This window comes from Ixodes scapularis, unplaced genomic scaffold, assembly GCF_016920785.2.
Source record: "Ixodes scapularis isolate PalLabHiFi unplaced genomic scaffold, ASM1692078v2 PGA_scaffold12__126_contigs__length_90152505, whole genome shotgun sequence".
Classification (NCBI taxonomy): Eukaryota; Metazoa; Arthropoda; class Arachnida; order Ixodida; family Ixodidae; genus Ixodes; species Ixodes scapularis.
The window spans coordinates 88940720-88959244 of NW_024609838.1; the positions used below are offsets into that span (position 1 = coordinate 88940720).

General features: G+C 46.3%; 1 protein-coding gene across 4 annotated transcripts in view; it reads right to left on the reverse strand.

Moving 5' to 3' along the window:
- Window positions 1-3973: 3973 nt before the first annotated feature.
- LOC8037389 (kinesin-like protein KIF21A) overlaps window positions 3974-18525 on the reverse strand; it is a 265745-nt gene continuing 251193 nt past the window's right edge. For 2 of the 4 annotated variants that reach the window (XM_040212128.3, XM_040212130.3), the window contains one exon: window positions 3974-6934. In XM_040212128.3, coding sequence (XP_040068062.1) covers window positions 6838-6934 — 97 coding nt within the window. In that variant the 3' untranslated portion in view covers window positions 3974-6837. The remainder of the gene's footprint in view (window positions 6935-18525) is intronic. The other 2 variants (XM_040212131.3, XM_040212129.3) reach the window with 1 other exon arrangement.

Here is an 18525-nt window from a genome sequence, read left to right on the forward strand (position 1 = left end):
ATCATCACCAATTCCGTCTTCGTCCATCGCTGGATTTGTTTCCGATACGCTACTCACTTTTCCTTCAGTGGTGCTTGAAGTGCTTGCGGAAGCGCCGGCAGTATCCATCGTTCGTCGTTTCGGTTTTTTTTTGGATTTGGCTCGGCTACAACACCGGCAGTGCAGTGGTCTTCTCAAACAGCTCGCTCCGCCCTCAAAGGCCACGTGAGAGCGTTTCTGAGCGGCCATTGGCGGCGCCCTCAGAGTGATTGACAGGACTCGGCCAGGGTTGCCAGGTTGGGCTATAAATAGCCAAATTGGGCTAGTTTTATTTGCAGTTGGCGGGAAAAAATGGTAGTTGGCTATTTGGCTAGTATTGGGCTATTTCTAACTTGAGCATTGGGCTATTTCTGACCAGTGCATTGGGCAATTTCTGACCTGTGCTGGAACCAAAATGCCTGAAAGCACTTGGGTTTATAAGCTCGAATGTATTTTTAGCAGTGTGTCGAACCGAAAAAAAAAAAAAACGGGTTCGGTTACGGTTCAGGTTTAGGTAAATTTATTTTGTTCCGGTTCAGTTCCGGTTCGATTAATTCGGTCCGCGAACCGGTTCGGAAATTATAAATGACAAATTGCAACATCAAAATAAATTACAAATAAAACATCTGAAATCAGCACATACGAAACGGGATACATCGTAGTGTAAGGCTCAGGTATTTCTACCAGAAATGGTTTCTTTATGTGCACTCAAAGGTTACCTCACCGACGTTTACGCATTCGGACTTCATCTAATTGGGTCCGACGCAGTAGCTGTAAAATCCGCGACCTCCTTACAAACCCACTTACAAGTAGAACTCGCTAACTATACCGCCACCTCGGCGTGTAAGCAATTGAAGGAACAGTGGGGAGAAAATACAGCTTTCTTTATTTGAACTAGCCTTCGGTAACTCAAATTAGACCCTTAAAGAAGTTTTCATTAAACAAGATACGGAATATGAAAAACACTTCACCGAACGCAACGCCAGAAGGACGTAATAGGATAAATATTAAAATAGAAGAGTTCGCTGTCTCCCAAATATGTTAGCTTCTAAATGCCTATACGAAACCGGATGCATTATTATCAAACTCCACAGCCTTTTCTTTTCTCATTCCGATGGAAGCAAGCTTTAAGAACTCGCGCGTTTTAGAAACGTGTTATGAAATGAGCACACAGCAGCATTTAGGATTTACGAGATTGTAGGAAAATAAAATCCCGTGACGCGATTTTTTTTTTTTTTTTGCACAGCTTTTTAATTATTTTTCTTCCGTGCAAGCCGCGACCAGCGCAATACTGGTTCCTCTGTCAAGATTCATGGATGCAGCGTTTGTCAAGATTCATGGATGCAGCGTTTATATTCCTAAGACTGAGTGGAGAAGAAAAATATGTAAGCGAGGTGTGTGTCAGTTAACGGCACTTAAAAAACAAATGGCATTGATAGCACATTCATTGTCAACAGCGCGTGGCCGAACCGTTTTGACATGAGCCGGTATTCGTTATTTTTTTTTTCCGGTTCAGTTCCGGTTCGGGTTCATCGCGATAACAATATAACGGTTCGGGTTCGGGTTCAGTTCCGGAAAAAATACCGATTCGGTTCCGGTTTTCGGTTCGGTTCGGTTCCGGTTCGACACCCTGTTTTTTAGAGTAAGTTACGTGAACATTTGGTGCTTCAGTCCCTAAACCCTGATAAGTTTGCGACAGCAAACAAATTCTTCTTTTTGCGCGCCTTGTGTAATTGTTTACCTCCGAATGCAAGCATGTGCTGTTATTCCTCCATCTCAACAAGTGACGGCGCGATTCCTTGCGGCCTTGACAACACCTGTTCTGCGCATTCTTTAGGTTGTCTGAATTCTGCATAATTCTCCCTGGACGTCATTCTGGTCACCAAGCACTGTGTTCTAGAGGGTGTAGTGGCAAGAGCGGCGCCCGCTTACAATGAAGCGCGTGAAGACGGTCGACGTAGATACCGCGAGTGGCGCTGGAGTTGTGCCCTAGGAGAATTAATGGCACGTGTGCGATGAACGAAGAAGACGACGAGGGTGACGTGGTACGCTTCTCCAAAATGTAGCACCGTAGAACTTCTTTCGCAGCTATTAAGCCTGCAGCCCAAGTGATAGCGTTGCTGAACGATGTGTCAGTACTGGGAAGGGGGGCGAGTCGATATTAATTAAATAATCTCCCTCAAAACACGCGAATATTTCAAGTAGAGGAAGCACACACTCTAAGGCATTGGTCCAAAGGCAGAACTACAATTTACTATACTTCGTTTCACCTTATGTTGTACCGCAGCGAAGGCTAGAAGCGCGAGCTCAAAGCGTTGGCAGCTGCTCTTAATTCACGAGAGCTTGTGCCGCCGAGATGTGCCCCAGAGCAAGGAGCTCGCGCTTGTAGCCTTTCCTGCAGTACATCATAAGGTGAAGCAGAGTATACAGAGCAACATTAGCAGTTGTTTCGCACCGCGAAAAGCTCCAGTCAAACCACAGTAGTAAGCGCCGAACAGCGCTGATGATGGGGGTGACGGGGGCGCGCTCCTAGGGCACAGAACAGCAGCGCCATGGTGCCGTCTACGCGCAAAATCTTCACGAAGCGGCCGGCGCTCTTGCCACTACAACCCCCTCTAGAACACTGTAAGTGGAAGGTATGTTGTCATGCGCTTGTACGAGCGTTTGAGGAAGTTCGCCGAACGTGCAAGGGACGCCATTTCTGGGGCATCTGATGGATAAAAATGTATCATGTGTCTTTTCTGCTCAAAATAAACGTTTCAAATGATAAGTTTTTTTGGGGCTATTTTTGGGCTATTTTTCTGGATCGACATTCGGCTATTTTTGGGCTAGATCTCGTAGACGTTTGGCGGGTTGGAGTTCAAACACCTGGCAACCCTGGACTCGGCAAAGTTTCAGCAAAAGCTCGCTCCAGAAGTGAGGTGTGCGCGGAACTTTTTTTTAGATGCGCGCGTCCTTTTCGGACTCGTTCAGACGGCGCAACCATTTCGCGAAACTACGTTTCGCGACACTAGATGCGCGAGAAAAATGCATCGTGTGAACGGGCCTTTACCGTACCAAAAGCAGGTGACAGAGGCAATTCCCAGGCCGACTCCGCAAGGTGAAATCCCAGCGGTCACCGTGCGATTTGGGAATTGCTCTGTAAGGGGATGACTAAGCGGGTTACACTTGGGGAGGCATCTTTATCATTGAGGACCAAAACACTCGGGCAACTGTTCTGGGGCACAAAGCAGGGACGCCATTGCTGCAACACAGAATGATCAGAATCCGAAAAGCGCTCCCTTTCTTTCTCATCAGAGACCCCGAGAATGTTGCTGGAAAAGTGGGAATGACCTCTCAAGATCCCACTTAATTGTCAAAACATGAAGGTGGCAGAGCTGAAACTTTGGGGGGGGGGGGGGGGGGGGGAAGCTGCTGGGGCAAACCTTTATTTCAGCCAGACAATCTCGATCCGGTAAAAAATAATGCACATACAAATATTTGTATAACCCAATAACTGAGCAATTTAACTGGGTATTCCAACAACTGGTTAATGAAATAACCAGTTATTTAATTTTAGATTATCTTACAAGCCACTGCTGCCACTCATTGGAAAGTGGAGGCAATGCCCGTCGCCAACCACTCCAACCAGAAAGTGGATGCAAGGGGAGCCTGATGAGCCGTACAAGATTCCCACTTCCAATCTGCACCAAATGCCTACGTCAGTGCTGGAGCAGACAAGGAGCTTAACAAACAATGCCTATCTGGGTACACAACCTGCCTTCTTCGAGACCTTGCCTTCACACCAGTAGAATATCATCAGGCCCTGAAAGCACTCCATATTTAGTACTAGAATTTATTCTAGTTATACAAGACACAGAGTTTTGTGGATGTTTTTATTGGTTGGGTTCCACCCAGAGTATTTCCAGTTTGGCTGGACAGAGGCATGATGCAGTTAGGAATTGAGTCACCTAAATTTCTAGTAGTGTTTTATTAACTGCTACTTTACACTTTGTACATGCGGTGGAATGCATCACTTCAGGACATGCAGCCACGCTTCAGGCAACACGGGTTCTTTCCTGTACTCCCAACAAACAATGTTTTGTTGAAACGCGTACCAACTGCATTCTGCACTCCCCTTGGAAATAAAATAAATGCATACTACTTTATACGTTGGGATTTTTGAACATACAGTCGCCGACCGATTATTTGGATTTCGCAGGGACCCAAGACTTGCAAATAAGAGAGCAGTCGAAAAATCAGCAGATTAGAAAACTTGCCTTTATTACATCTAAGTCTGCTTAAAAAAGCCGTCACAATTACCTTGCTTCAGGTTACGTTTATGCTTGCATTGGGCCACTTTCTATTAGCTTGAGCATCGCTGCCTTCTTTCCTAGCGGTATGGTTGAGTACTTTGTTAGCGGCACTTGGCGGTGGCGGAAGTGGGGCTATGACGTCGAAGCCAACGTGGTTCGAAAACACAATTCACCCAGACGAGATCGACAGCAGAATGGCGAATAAACAAAGCAAAATGGTAATGACAAGCTAAAGAAAGAAAAAAAAAAAGCCACAGCATAGTGTCGCCTAGCGGTTGGACTTGAATGTACTCAGGCAGAGCTGCCAAACCAAGTAATCCATGCACAGCCAACATAAAATCCAGAATGGTGGCCTTCTCAATGGTGTTTTCTGCTGATCACTTGCAACGATTTTGTTCGAAAAACCACTTTCAGACTTGAAGCTGTTCGAAACATTGGTCGTGAATATGCACTCCCCCTATTGGGCAGGTCACAGTTCCTCCTTTAGGTCCGAATTATCAGCATCCGAAAAATCGGTCGGCGCCCATACGTTATATAACTAAGGCAGCACGCACAAGCAGTGAATAAAAGCAGCATTAAAACGACACCTTAACGCATTTTCTGCATTCCTACACATTAAAAGAAACATAAGTGCATTTCTTGCAGCATGGAATGTTCTGATTAAGGAATGATCTTTGAGGTCTTCCGAGTGAAAATATAACCTCTGCTAAGTTTGGAAAACTGGAAAGCTTTGCACAGCTCCCTATCCCACTAAAATCAACATGCACCTGAGGTTCCAACCTCCTCTCCCACCGCAATATATTAATAAATAGTGTGTATATAAATAGCTGAAACATGATGTGGCATAACTACCAAGATGCAATGTGCAGAAAAAAACCGCAGCATTTGCAAGACACCAAACTTGGCACTAGCTGTCACAAGCCAGCTGTCAATGAACAACAAAAAGTAGTACTATGTTTCATTAATGGAACAAAAGAAAACAAGATGAAACTTTGATTGCAATAAAAAATGACTTTGGTGAGGAATGTATATTAAAAGTGCCTCCCAAATGAACACTGAAAAAGCATTTCTCTTGCCTAACTTGAGTGTGGCATCGCCAAATTTCTTTTAAAACTACAATTTTTAGAAAATAAACTGCACAAATATTTTTAAATAATAATCTTGAAAATGTTTTAGACTGTCCATATACTGTAAACGACTTTATTTTCGCAAGGACCTAATTTTCGCGAATTCTGCGAATCACCTACACTTTGAGAACAATGGGTCCTGCGAACAATTCTGGTAAAATGTAAACACATTGGAATCTATATTGAGATCCCACCGCGTCACAAAAATTAGAACCCACAAATTCTTCCAAAACTTCAACTTTGACCTCAATGGCGAACTATTGAGCCAAGGAAAAATAAGTCGTTTACAGTATAAGGTCTCGTAAGAAAATGCTAACAACTCACAGCCTCCAGTTCTGAGAGCCAGGCATTTGTAGCAACACGTTTTCGCAACTCGTGGTGTAGCTCGTAGCACCAAACTATAATTGATTGACTACTATTGAAGTCAAAGTAATTCAAACTACCTTGAATTCAGACTGGAAACTAATTCTAAATGGAACAAAAGTCTAGCAAAAATGCAGTTGTGTGCTCTTCAGTGTCCATTCAAGAAGGAACCAGGTCAGCCCAAAATGAAAGACAATTGGCGGACGGTGCAAAAGCTGCCTCGGTGGAATGATGGGATGTCCTCAGCTGTCCGGCGAGAGGTCCGTGCTGCCCCTGACTTGCCAGACTCGGACGGTGTGGTCGCTGATGAGGGGAGGGGAGGGAGAGGTTACCAAACAGAAAGCAACGGGGAACGTGCATCCATTGCACCATGCTGCACACATTCAGCTTCGAGACTACACAACAAAACCAAGGCTTTATACCACTGCTCTTAGTCTAGTTAGCAGCGGACAGATTATGTTATTTCACCGATGCAATAGTCTTCTAGCTGTCTAGCACAAACCATGCACAAAGCTCCATTCAACATCTTTCATTGCCCATTCTATGCACATGGGTACCATCACGCGGAGTCCTTCAACAAGTTTCCTCCGCACGGCAGAGCGGTGGAGGACCCCACTGTTCCAGGGCTGCCCGTGATCCTGCTAGTCACTATCGTCCATTTCATAAAGTTCCACCCAACCTGACAAAATATGTTTGTAGTTCTCCAAACACACGTCCGTTTCTAAAGCAACCGTTGAAACTGCTACCTTCCTCCACAGCGGAGACCTCAACTTGGCAGGTACGGCAAAGTGCACTCGACCCCCGTTAAATGCATGATCGCATCACGGTATTCTAGTACCAGTCAACACAAACAGAGACAAACAAGGGCAAATTCGAGGCAATGCAACCAAGGAAGACGGGACGAAGAGCCCATAGAGCAGCAGAAGCAGCATTGCAGTTAAGAGAGCATTCGGAGGCCAAGCAAATGCAGCGGGAACATGGCAAGCCGGGCATGCAGAGTTGATCGAGCGGGAACTTGGCAGGACGGGGGTTCTTCAAGGCCCAGACTTGACGTTGCCTTCGGCATCCTCCAATGATGAGTCTGCCTCAAGGTAGTAGCCTGGCGTGCGCCAGACTTTTATGTCGTTGTTGCTGCAAAGGCAATGCACCCCAAGATGGTCCTTCAGTTCTTTGGGCCAGATGTCTGCAACTGCTTGGACGAGACACCGTCTGTTGGCTATAATATATCCTCATTTCTTGCTTATCATTTTATCACTATGGTCTCAGAATAATTCTTACACGTCCATGCGGATACCCACACTCAACTGGCAGGTGCGAATAAAAATCAACCAGATTTGACAAACTGCGGAAGGCTGCGGACACGGGTCCGGATCTACATTTTTGTCGAGGTGACCCACAAATGTGTGCAACCGCAGGGGGATCGGTGGCCGGGTGGGCTAGTGGAGCCAAAGCTCGTACTGCAGAACCTCGATCCCCAGCACTGCACGTTTCCATCTGGATGAGCATCGATACCAGCTCACGCGTGATGCATGTGAAAGGCTGTACTGCACTGGCTCTATTGCTCGTCTACAGCTGGGAGACAAGTCACCCGTAGAGGCAGACTAAGTTCTAGGCTCATACACACCCCAATTTGTTTTTGCGAGCGACGGCAGACTGAGAGTGATACTATCAAGTGCATCACCAAATGTTTTGCGGGAACAAATTGCTCTCCTGGAGGAAAGCTGTCCATCGGGTAAAACTCACCAAAGATCGCTTTAGAGCATCACATCTCGCCAAAAAAATTACGTCCCTAGATAAAGTAAAGAACACAGGGGCATCAAACGCCCTGAGAAAACAATTGGTTTTGTTGAACACAGAGACCAAAAACATTCTCTGGGCAAAGAAAACCCGAAACGTACAAGCCACAGGAAAGTAGAACTAAGCCTCCTCAAAAAGTTAAATGTGGAGTATGTCTTTTTTCTCGACAATTGACAAGTCGCAGCTAAGTATGTGGTTCGAAGCACGCAATTCCAAGGTTGTGTCTCAAATTGAAACCAACAGACGTGAATTGCCATTATTCAATATTTCCCAATGGTGTACTCGCATCTTACCACATATATACCCCACTGCGGTGAGTGACCAGTTTTTTGCACCTACATTTTTATTGTTTGACCTAAATAAATGACACAATGCTATTAGTCTGTATTTACTAACTTGCATGGTTAGAAAATTCGCATCTGTATAAAATAGATGCTACAAAACAAAAATAAATTATTTTTTTTTGCATGTATTTTGGGGCAGTGTTTCACTCTCCAAGCAAGATCTCATGACTGCAATCATCTTTCTAATAGCGCAATGTCTCGAAAAAATTATCCCGTATATTATTGTCCCGAAAGACAATTGATGAAGAACGGAAGGAAATGTTTAACGGGGTGTGCAATAGAAGACGGCTGGCATCAATGGCGGCGTAATGGTAGGATCGAGTGCTGGGACGAGACTGACTTGCCACGCGGAGCCCCTTATGTACACGCGTGGGCCTGTGGAACATTCGGCGTAAAACGTCCGTAACTCAATCAGACGACGAGGTTCTCCAACTTATGAAAACGCTAAATTGAAAGAATAGATAAAAGAAGTGTCTGCTCCCAGGAAGTGAACCGTGCGTGCAAAAGCCAAGCACGGCCACGCACACGCTCGCTCGGCGTGGCAATTTAAATACGATCAAAGGACTCATCGTACAGCAGAACCTCGCCGACACGTTTTTCAGGGGACCAGAGAAATAAAACCAACGACCTGGGAAAGAGTAAGAAACAAGTATGCCATTCGGGAGGCGCTAGAGTTGAGACAGATAGCAACAGTCACAAGAGAGAGATTTTGGGGGTTAATGGCGCAAAAACTACGAGGCCATCTGCTCCAAACTAATTGTAAGGATCATTGTACTAAAGGAAAGGTTTTACAAAAGGATGGCCAAAAGGCTAGAGTCGGTGTAAAATGCTAATACTACTAAGAAATTCTATTACTCGTTCAAAAGAGACTAGAGGATTCTCTCCCACAAGGAGAGCAGGATGAAATGGGATGATATTGGCTCACCGACATCTTCACGTCAACGATGGTAGTCAGTTTAAGGAGTGCGTCACTTTGTTTTTTTTTGTGTTCACTTCCACAAGAAGATCTCCAGTGTGCTGTTTTTTAGCCTTGTAGGAAAACCCTACAAGGTTTGCTAGCACCTTCGCTACAATAAAAGGTGAGAGCTTTGAAACAGGTTTTTGTTCATCCACCGAATGAACGATAAAAAACTTAGTAAATGTTTCTACTTCACATTCTTTGTCAATGGTTTTTTGTTCAGGGCAGTGCCTTTTAAGGACGTGCCCTGAACGGGGTTTGGAGGGGTGGGGCGCCATAAGAGGGCAAAGAGTGTTCAGAATCCGCGGTGCACCGCCCACCCACTGAGCCCAACAAGGGGTTAGGTAACGCACCATAACAAGAAGGGCTTGGCTGGAGACATTACGCTAACAGTGCTGCCAGGAAACTATACCCAAGTGTGGGTCAAGACAGAGCTCCATCGTCACCCAAGGTTAGCCCTTGAGGCCAAAGAGGGGTGAAAAGGGAGTAAGGGAAGAGAGAAGTAAAAGAAACAGGAAAGGTAAAAGTGAAAGATCGGAGGGGACAGTAGAAGAAAAGGCGACTAGACTGGATCATCCTGGCCTTCACAGGACTCCCGTCTACGAGAAGCGGGGGCCGAAGTGGTGTATTGCCTCACCCGGGGGGCCCCGAAGGGTCGAAACCTACCCCGGGCTCAGCTCAACCACCAGGATGCCCTTTTCCCCGGACACGGGAAAGCCACACACAGCCAGACGTGGGCAAACGAACCCGCATGGCTCGGGGTCCGTGGAGACGCCACTCTCCAAACACCTGCTTTCACAGGTGCCCCCTGCGGGGAGCAACAGTCACAAAACAATGTATTTGATGCAAACATTCATAAGTGTCGACTCAAATCATAAAATGTTTGTCAGTAGGTGCAAATTGAAACTCCCTGTAATGCCGAATTGGAGCGCAGCTTTTGAGGAGGAGGAGGGAAGGGTACTGAGAAGGTATACCCTTTTCCCTCCTCCTCATCGTCCCTGCCATTCCTTTTCCCTGCTCTTCCTTCTCCTCCTCGTCCTCCTGCTCCCCTCCTCCTTCACATCCTCCCCCTCTCTTCCCTTTTTCCTCCTCTCTCCTCCTCTCCTCCCCCCCTCACGCAGTGCATTATGGGACATTTCCTATGATGCAGGAGGAGGGGGAGGGGACTCCCCGCGCGGTGCATCACGGGTAATGTCCCATAATGCACCGCGCGGGACCCTCGTGACGTCACAAGGATCCTGCGCGGTGCATTATGGGACATTTCCCATAATGCACCGTGCGGTTACGCTGGCGGCGACGACAACGACGGTGACGGCGACGCCGCTTAAGCCGGAAACGGGTGCCTAACAGCTGGGCTCCAAAATGGTCAATGTGCAGGCAAGCTGGTGCACATTAGTAAAAGTTTGTAAGCTTGATCTCAAATATGCCCAGAAGAAGTCTGTAAACGTTTGTCTGTGTCCAGAAAGAGATTTCCCCCTGGCACTTGGGATGACTGAAACGCGGGCGCGCGACCAGGTCCCGGGCTTGCAAAGGGGTGTTCGCAAATGCCCTCGTCCGTTCATCCCCACACTTCTGTTGTGTTCAGCTTTGAGTTGGCAACATAGGCACATTATCATCATCATCATATTGTTCCTCATACCCTTTCTTTTGTTGTTGAATAAAAAGGGCAGGTAGTTTTGTCAGTGGCAACTATAATTTCTGCTCCAGCATTTTAAACATCAAGAGTCAACTTGGATGGAATCTCCCAGTCAAAGAAGAAAATTTTTATGTTTCAAGTTATTAGGGGCGGAGCTCCTTAGGGTCTAGCCTTGTCCAGCGTCCGCGCTCACATCAATCGCACTGCCTCCAAGATCAACCCACTTTAAAAAAAAAAAAAAAAAAAAAAAAAGAAATGTACGCTTGCATGGGGTTTGAACTTGGGACCGCTAGCTTACGAGGCAGACGTCTTAACCACAATGCTACACTCCAACGTTGCATGTAGCCGCTCAACGTCTATACAGGAGAGGGTGCTGCAGTCAAATGCGTATATAATCGCGTTAAACTCTGCATGCATTTGCTCAACGTTTATAGACGAGAGGGCGCTGCGGTCAAATGCTCAAATGCGTACATAACCACGATCCATACCACACATTCTCTTCCTGGCATGGACCGTTGACTTAAGCAGTGGAGATGCGTTCCCATGACTTCCAGCAGATCCAAGCTGATCCACTAGAAGAACCACTGGCTCTGCATTTCGCCGACCATAAAGCAGTAATAATGAACTCAAAACGCAACCCGGAACTCAACGCTGCCTATGAGCAATAAAAACATATCGGCACCATCAGCACTACCTGTGAACAATAAAATCAGTATCATCAGCACCACCAAAGCTTTGCCCCAATCAACATCATTCACCACGTGGAGATGCAGCCACTTTTTTTTACAATATTTTCGGTGATCAAAATGGTATTGACAAAACGCTTATATTGCCGCGAGTGCAGCTGACCAACTAGGCAGCGCGCCCGTGGTGTAACAGTTATCGTGCTTGCCTTCCACACAGAAGGCCAGGGTTCGATTCCCGGTTGCGCCGACACATTTTTGGATACAAGGTTTTGCACAAAAAAGACGGACACAAGAGAGAGAAACAAACAAGAGCACATCTCTTGTGTCCGTCTTTTTTGCGTAAAACCGTGTATCCAAACGTTCACCAACTCGCCCAAACAGAAACTATTTTACGACACATTTTTGTTCACGCTGTAATCTGATATTTTGGTAGATTCAAGAACCGTCTTGCTGATTTGAGGTTAGAATGTTCTAAGCCGAAAGTTGCAGAAGCGTGTACAAAAAAAAGGGGCTCCGCGTGGCCAGCCACGTCAGTGTCGCCCCAGCGCTCGAACCTGCTGTTACGCCGACGCACGTATCTTCCTTTTTGTTTAGGGCACAGGTTTGCCCCATTAAACGTTCCATTTCCTCAGTTCCTCATCACTTGTCATTCGTGACAATATTAAGGTTCTGCGCATTATACAGTCAAAACCACTTATAACAAACGTGATAGTTCCGAGAAAAGTGGTCGTTTTATCAGCAGTTCGTTATATCTAAACTTCCCTTTAAAACGTTTTAAATGAGGATAATCCCACTGCTGGTATTGGCAGTTTCAGTCTGCCAGCTCTTGATTTAAAGAAACTGTTTACACAATGCTAAGGCAAAGGCAGATTTTGTAGTGAGGACACCTGGCAATAGATGGCACCACATGTGTTGTGCTGCGGAATTACCGGAAGCGAAGCTTCTTCCGGTTGTTGATTTAAGATTAAAGACACTTTTTGGCGAGCTGTCACACGGGGTGGTTGTGTTCCTTCTGCCTGGCGACCAGTGGTCGCACTCGGACGCCTACGGTCACAACATGGTGTCAGAAGTGGTCGGCCTCCCGGTCTGACGTCCTCCTCGCTGCGGCTATGCTTACAGCTAGCCCTGCCTCTCGTCGTCTCCGCGTCGCACGCTGCTACGCTTTCCGTCTTCTCGTCACCGTCGCTGCGTTCCTCGTCATGTCGCAGGAGAGAACAACGGAAGCTGCCGCCGCCACCGCCCCCGTCGTCTCACTCCCGAGCTTGGTTCCACCGCCCAAATTCGACTTCGCAAACCCCGACAAGTGGCCGCAATGGTTTCTACAATGCGAAGACTTCAGCTTTGCGTCAGGCCTCTACCAAGCGTCGAACGAAGTTCAGGTGCGGACGTTACTGTACACTATGGGATCCGAAGAGGCGCGGCGTGTTCTTGAGACGTTGGGCCTCACCGCAGAGGAATGGCGGTCCTTCGCTGCGGTAACAGACAAGTTCAAGGCGCACTTCGTGCATCCACCGAACGAAGTGTACGAGAGCGTGCTTTTTCACCGGCGGGTCCAGGAACGAAGGGAAACCGTCGACAGTTTTTACACGGCCCTTCGAGCACTCGTCCGCAAGTGCAACTATCCGTCCACAGAGGTCGAGGACAGGCTCGTTAGAGACCGCTTCGTCGTAGGACTTCTCGACTCGAGACTCTCTGACAAGCTCTGCCGCTGTCCGACCCTCACCATGGCCCGGCTACAAGCACGCATCCACGAAGACGCCGTCAAGGCGCGGGCGACCGTTTTTCGTGACGAGACAGCTGCCGTCGCACCTGAGCAGCTCAAGCTGGATGAAGCTCGTGTGAAGAAAGGACGGAAACCGGCCCCTAAGACGTCTCCCAAGCGAGACTCGGCGTCGTCGCCGAGAGAAGGCAGCAAGAACTGCAGATTCTGCGGCCGTCAAGCGCACCCCCGTAACGAGTGCCCGGCTAGACAAGCCAAGTGTCACTACTGTCGACGCCTGGGTCACTTCGAAGATGTCTGCGAGAAGCGGAAATGAAGTTTGAACACAGTTCATCTACATGCCGTTTCGACCGCGGGCCGAGCGAAGTTTGTCAAGGTCGCCGTCAACGGGTACGACGTCGACCTCAAAGTGGACTCCGGAGCCGAAGTCACGGTGGTGCCAAGCACGTTTCCCAAAGCACCTCGCAGTCTCCAAGAGCCTGAAGGGCAACTCACTGGACCGGGCAATCACCCATTGACAGTTCTCGGTACCTTCCAAGCCACATTGACTTGGAAAGGCAAGTCGGTAGTGGAGCGGGTTTACGTCCTGCCGTCGCAAGACCCGCCTCTTTTGGGGTTTCCTGGTATGGTGAAGTTTGTTGACGCCCTCTCCAGTCTCAACCAGTAGAGCCCTCTTCACAGCGACATCTTCGAAGGGTTGGGTGAGCAGAAGGACGAGTAAGTGATTCGACTCCAGCCAGGAGCACAGCCGTTCTCCCTCAGCGTTCCTCGCCGCATTCCGATTCCCCTTCATAACATTGTCCGCGAAGAACTGGATAAGCTAGAAGCTGACGGTGTGATCCGTAAAGTCGACGATCCGACAGACTGGTGTTCTGGTATCGTTGTCGTCCCCAAGTCCTCTGGAGATTACCGGATCTGTGTCGATCTCACACGCCTTAACCAGGTGGTCCAGCGGGAGCGTCACGTCCTCCCATCGGTGGAGCACATCCTGGGACGTCTGGGTCCTGCACGGATCTTTTCCAAGCTCGACGCTACAGCCAGTTTTCACCAGATCAAGCTATCTGCCGAAAGCCAGCTCCTCACGACCTTCATTACCCCGTTCGGCAGATACTGCTTCTGTCGCCTTCCTTTTGGAATTTGCTCCGCTCCGGAGTATTTCCAACGTCAAATGGGGAGGATCCTGGAGGGTCTCGACGGAGTCGTCCACATGATCGATGACATTTTGGTTTTCGGACGCACCCAAGAGGAACATGACCGGCGTCTTGCAACAGTGTTGGGTCGCCTGAGCAGTGCCGGAGTGAAACTGAACAGGGCCAAGTGCGTCTTTTCAGCGTCCACTGTTAGGTTCTTGGGAGTCACAGTCAGTGCACACGGTATCAGCCCCGATCCAGACAAGGTCCAGGCCCTGGTCAACTTGGAGGCCCCAGCGGACGTCAGTGGTGTCAGGAGACTTCTCGGCATGGCTAATCACGTAGGCCGTTTTCTTCCTCACCTGTCCGACATGACTACGCCGATTCGTGCTCTTCTCCAAAAGAACAGTGCATGGTGTTGGGGGCCCAGTCAGCAGTCTGCCTTTTTTATTTATTTATTTATTTATTTATAAATACCCTCAAGGCATGAAGCATTATAGAGGGGAGTGGTACAGCAAATACAATAAGTAAAATGGAATAATAATTGGGAAAGCATACACGAAAGAAAAAAAAAAAAAAACAATGGTTACAAATGATTAATACACTTTGATACTACCGTATTTACTCGCAGAATGAACGCACTTTTTTTTCTGAAAAATCGCTGCAAAGTTAGGGGGGCGTTCATTACGCGAAGTAAAATTTTTGCGTCCGGTCCGTATTTACTCGCATAATGAACGGACCTTTCATCCTGAAAGATCGAAGTAACTTCTTATCTCTGCGCGCACGGCGCCCGATCCCGTAACCAAACTAAGCTGTGCAAAAAAAAAAAAAAATCCTCTTTGTTTTTTTTCTTTTTTAGTTCTTTGTTTCTTTTTTTTTTTGCCGCCTTTTGCAAGTTGTTTTGTCTGCTTAGGCGAGGGCTCTCCGCTTATCTTTCTTATTTCCTTGCGCGCGGCGCGCGACGCACGACACCCATAACCGAACTACGCTGTGCAAAAAAAAAAAAAAAAAAGCTTTTTCTTTTGTTTTTAATTTCCTGGTTGTTTTTTTTTCTTTTCTTTTTTTTACTTACAGCTTTTTGCAAGCTGTTTCGTTTGCTTAGAGGGCTTCTCTGCTCCTCTTTCTTACCTCCTTGCGCGCGCGGCGCACGACCCCCCGTAACCAAACTGCGCTGTGCAAAAAAGAAAAAAAAAAACCTTTTTGTTTTTTTTAGTTGTGTTTTTTTTTTTTTTTTTGCCGCCTTTCGCGAGCTGTTTCGTTCGCTTAGAGCGCTTCTCCGCTTCTCTTTCTTACATCCTTGCGCGCGGCGGCCCGCGAACCCTAAATCCAAACTGCGCTGTGCAAAAAAAAAAAAAAAAAGAGCTCCTTTTTATGTTTTGTTTCTTGCTTCCGTTAGATCTTTGCGATTTTTTTTTAACGCCTTTGGCAAGGCGCTTTGTTCGCCCAGGCTGCCCATGCATTCGCGACCTCGTTGCACCAGGATAGAAAAGTGCGTTCATTTCGCGCTCGTGGGGGAGGGGGTCAAAATTTTGACGTCCGAGTTGGGGGTGCGTTTATTACGCGAGTGAAAAAAAAAGTCGAAATTTTGAGAGCCGACTTGGGGGGTGCGTTCATTACGCGAGTGCGTTCATTGTGCGAGTAAATACGGTATATAGTCCACTAGCCTGAAACCGGCAAACACAACGTCTTCTACTAATACAGTTAAATAATCAATGGGATATATTTTTTAAGGCAGATTGAAACAAATCATAATTAGTAATAGTGGCTATCAGAGAGGGAAGGTGGTTCCAGTCACTAGACGTACGTGGGATGAAGGAATAAAAAAAGGAATTAGTGTTGCATGAAATGACTCCTACTTTATGTGGGTGATCCATCCGTGACGACATATATGAAGGTGATGTTAACAGTTCACCGCGTAAAGTGGTGTGGTGGAAAATTTTATGGAACAAACAAAGTCGTGCGTTTTTGCGTCGTGACGATAGGGAAGAAAGACCTAGGTTAGATTTCATGGAGGATACGCTAGCAGCTCGTTGGTAGTTAGAATATATAAATCGAACCGAGTTATTTTGAATCATTTCCAACTGATTAACGAGAGTTCCGATGCCAGGATCCCATATCGCTGAAGCATATTCTAGTTGTGAGCGCACAATTGTTTTGTAGAACAGTAATTTAATAGAAGTAGGGGCCGAGTAAAAGTTGCGTTTTAGGTACCCAAGCATACGGTTAGCCTTGTTAGTAATGGAGTCGATGTGAATTTGCCAGCTAAGATTAGAAGTAATATGGACGCCTAAATACTTGTATGATTCGACAGTTTCGAGTAGACTACTATCAAGGTGATATGAAGGTAAGTTAGCGGAACAACGAGAGATTCGCATGAATTTGCACTTGTTAACATTTAGTGTCATATGCCACGTTTTGCACCAAGAAGTGATAGCGTCAATATCAGATTGAAGTGCATGCACGTCATTGATAGAGGTTATTTCCCGGTAAAGAACACAATCATCTGCGAATAGATGAATCGAAGATGATACACAGTTTGGTAGATTGTTAATATAGACAAGGAAAAGTAATGGCCCAAGTACAGTACCTTGGGGTACGCCAGATATTACAGGGTGAAGGAGAGAGCTGACTTCATTCGCGGTTACAAATTGCTGACGATGTGTGAGAAAGCATTCAAGCCATTTTAGTATGTTAATATCAATACCTATTTCTTTTAGTTTTAGTAGGAGGAGCTGGTGAGATACCTTATCAAATGCTTTCGCGAAATCCAGATATATACAGTCGGCGGATGATCGGTTATCGAGTATAGATTGCAACTTATGGGTGAATAAAGCCAGTTGTGTCTCGCACGAAAAAGATTTGCGAAAGCCGTGCTGTGCGCGGTGAAAAAAAGAATTTGATTCCAGATAGTTTGCGATATGGGAGAAAAGTATGTGTTCTAGAATTTTGCAAGGAACGCTAGTGATTGATATGGGTCTGTAGTTGTAGGGTGAGTGCTTGTCGCCAGATTTGTGCACGGGAACCACCCTCCCTATTTTCCAGTCCTGCGGGAGCTCACCAGAATTGAGGGATTGCTGGAAAATTTTAGCGAGGGCGACAGAGGTATAGGCTTTCGTGTTTTTTAGGAACATGGGAGTAATACAGTCAACACCAGAGGAGGAGAAAGGTTTGAGAGAGTCAATAATTTTGGCAACACCATCAGTCTCAATCTGCACAGGATACATGGGTAAATACTCAGGGTTACTAAATGAAGGCAAAACGTCAGAAAAAACACACGAAAAAGCGCTGGAAAACACGTTGTTAAGCGTATCTGAACACTGTTTGTCATCAATTGGTTCACCGTCCAAATTCGTTAGTACAATTCGCGAACTATCAGCCGGGTTCACTACATTCCAAAATTTTCTTGGATTGTTCAGCAACATATTTGGTAATGTGTTGGTTACAAAATTTTCCTTCGCCGATTTGACTGCAGAATTATATTCATCAGCCGAGGTACGATATAGAGACCATCGATGTTGGTCACTAGACGTTTTTGCACTTCTATACATGCGTTTTTTTCGATTGGAAAGGCGCCTGATAAATGAATTATACCATGGTGCTTGCGGATTATAACAGATTACACGAACTGGAATAAAACGGTTAGCAAGCTCTGTCATCTTCGTTTTTAGAAGCTTCCAATTATATTCAACTGAGCGTGCTTCGAACCCGTTTAGAAACGCTTGTAGAAATAAAAACAGTTCATCATTGATTTGGTTAAAGTCAGCATTAGGATAATTACGTATCACTTTAGTTCTATTAGAAAACTTTTTTACAGGAATAGTCACAGAAAAATTTAGTAGAGAGTGATCACTTATTTTCGGCATGTATGTTACTTCTGAGCATAACTCGGGACAAGTAGTTAATACCAAATCTAACAGGTTCGCACTTGTCGGTGTAACTCTGGTTGGTTCGGAAATAATCTGTGTAAAGTGAAAGTATGAACATAACTCAATAAATTCCTGGCAAACAGACGAGGACGAATTTAGTGAAGGGGGGGACGTTGACCATTTGATTCCTGGATAATTAAAATCACCCAGCAAGAATACAGGGGATGTTGGGTACCGTGTGATAACGATGTTTATGGCATCATAGAGCTCAGTAACAAAGCTAGAGGAATCATTCGGGGGGCGATAGCAAACCCCGACAACCATTCTACAATGAGCTAGTTTTACAGACACCCATATAATCTCTAAGCATGACGCAATATGAAGTGCGAATGACTCAAATTCCTTTTTAATCGCTATTAGTACACCACCACCTTGCCTCGTTTCCCTATCTCGTCTGTAGAAATGAAATTGATTGGACAAATCGAATATTTCATTTTCACGAATGTTACTGTTAAGCCATGTCTCTGTTAACACGACAATATCGGCAGAGCAAGAATCAATAGCAGAAGAAATTTCGGTGCGGTT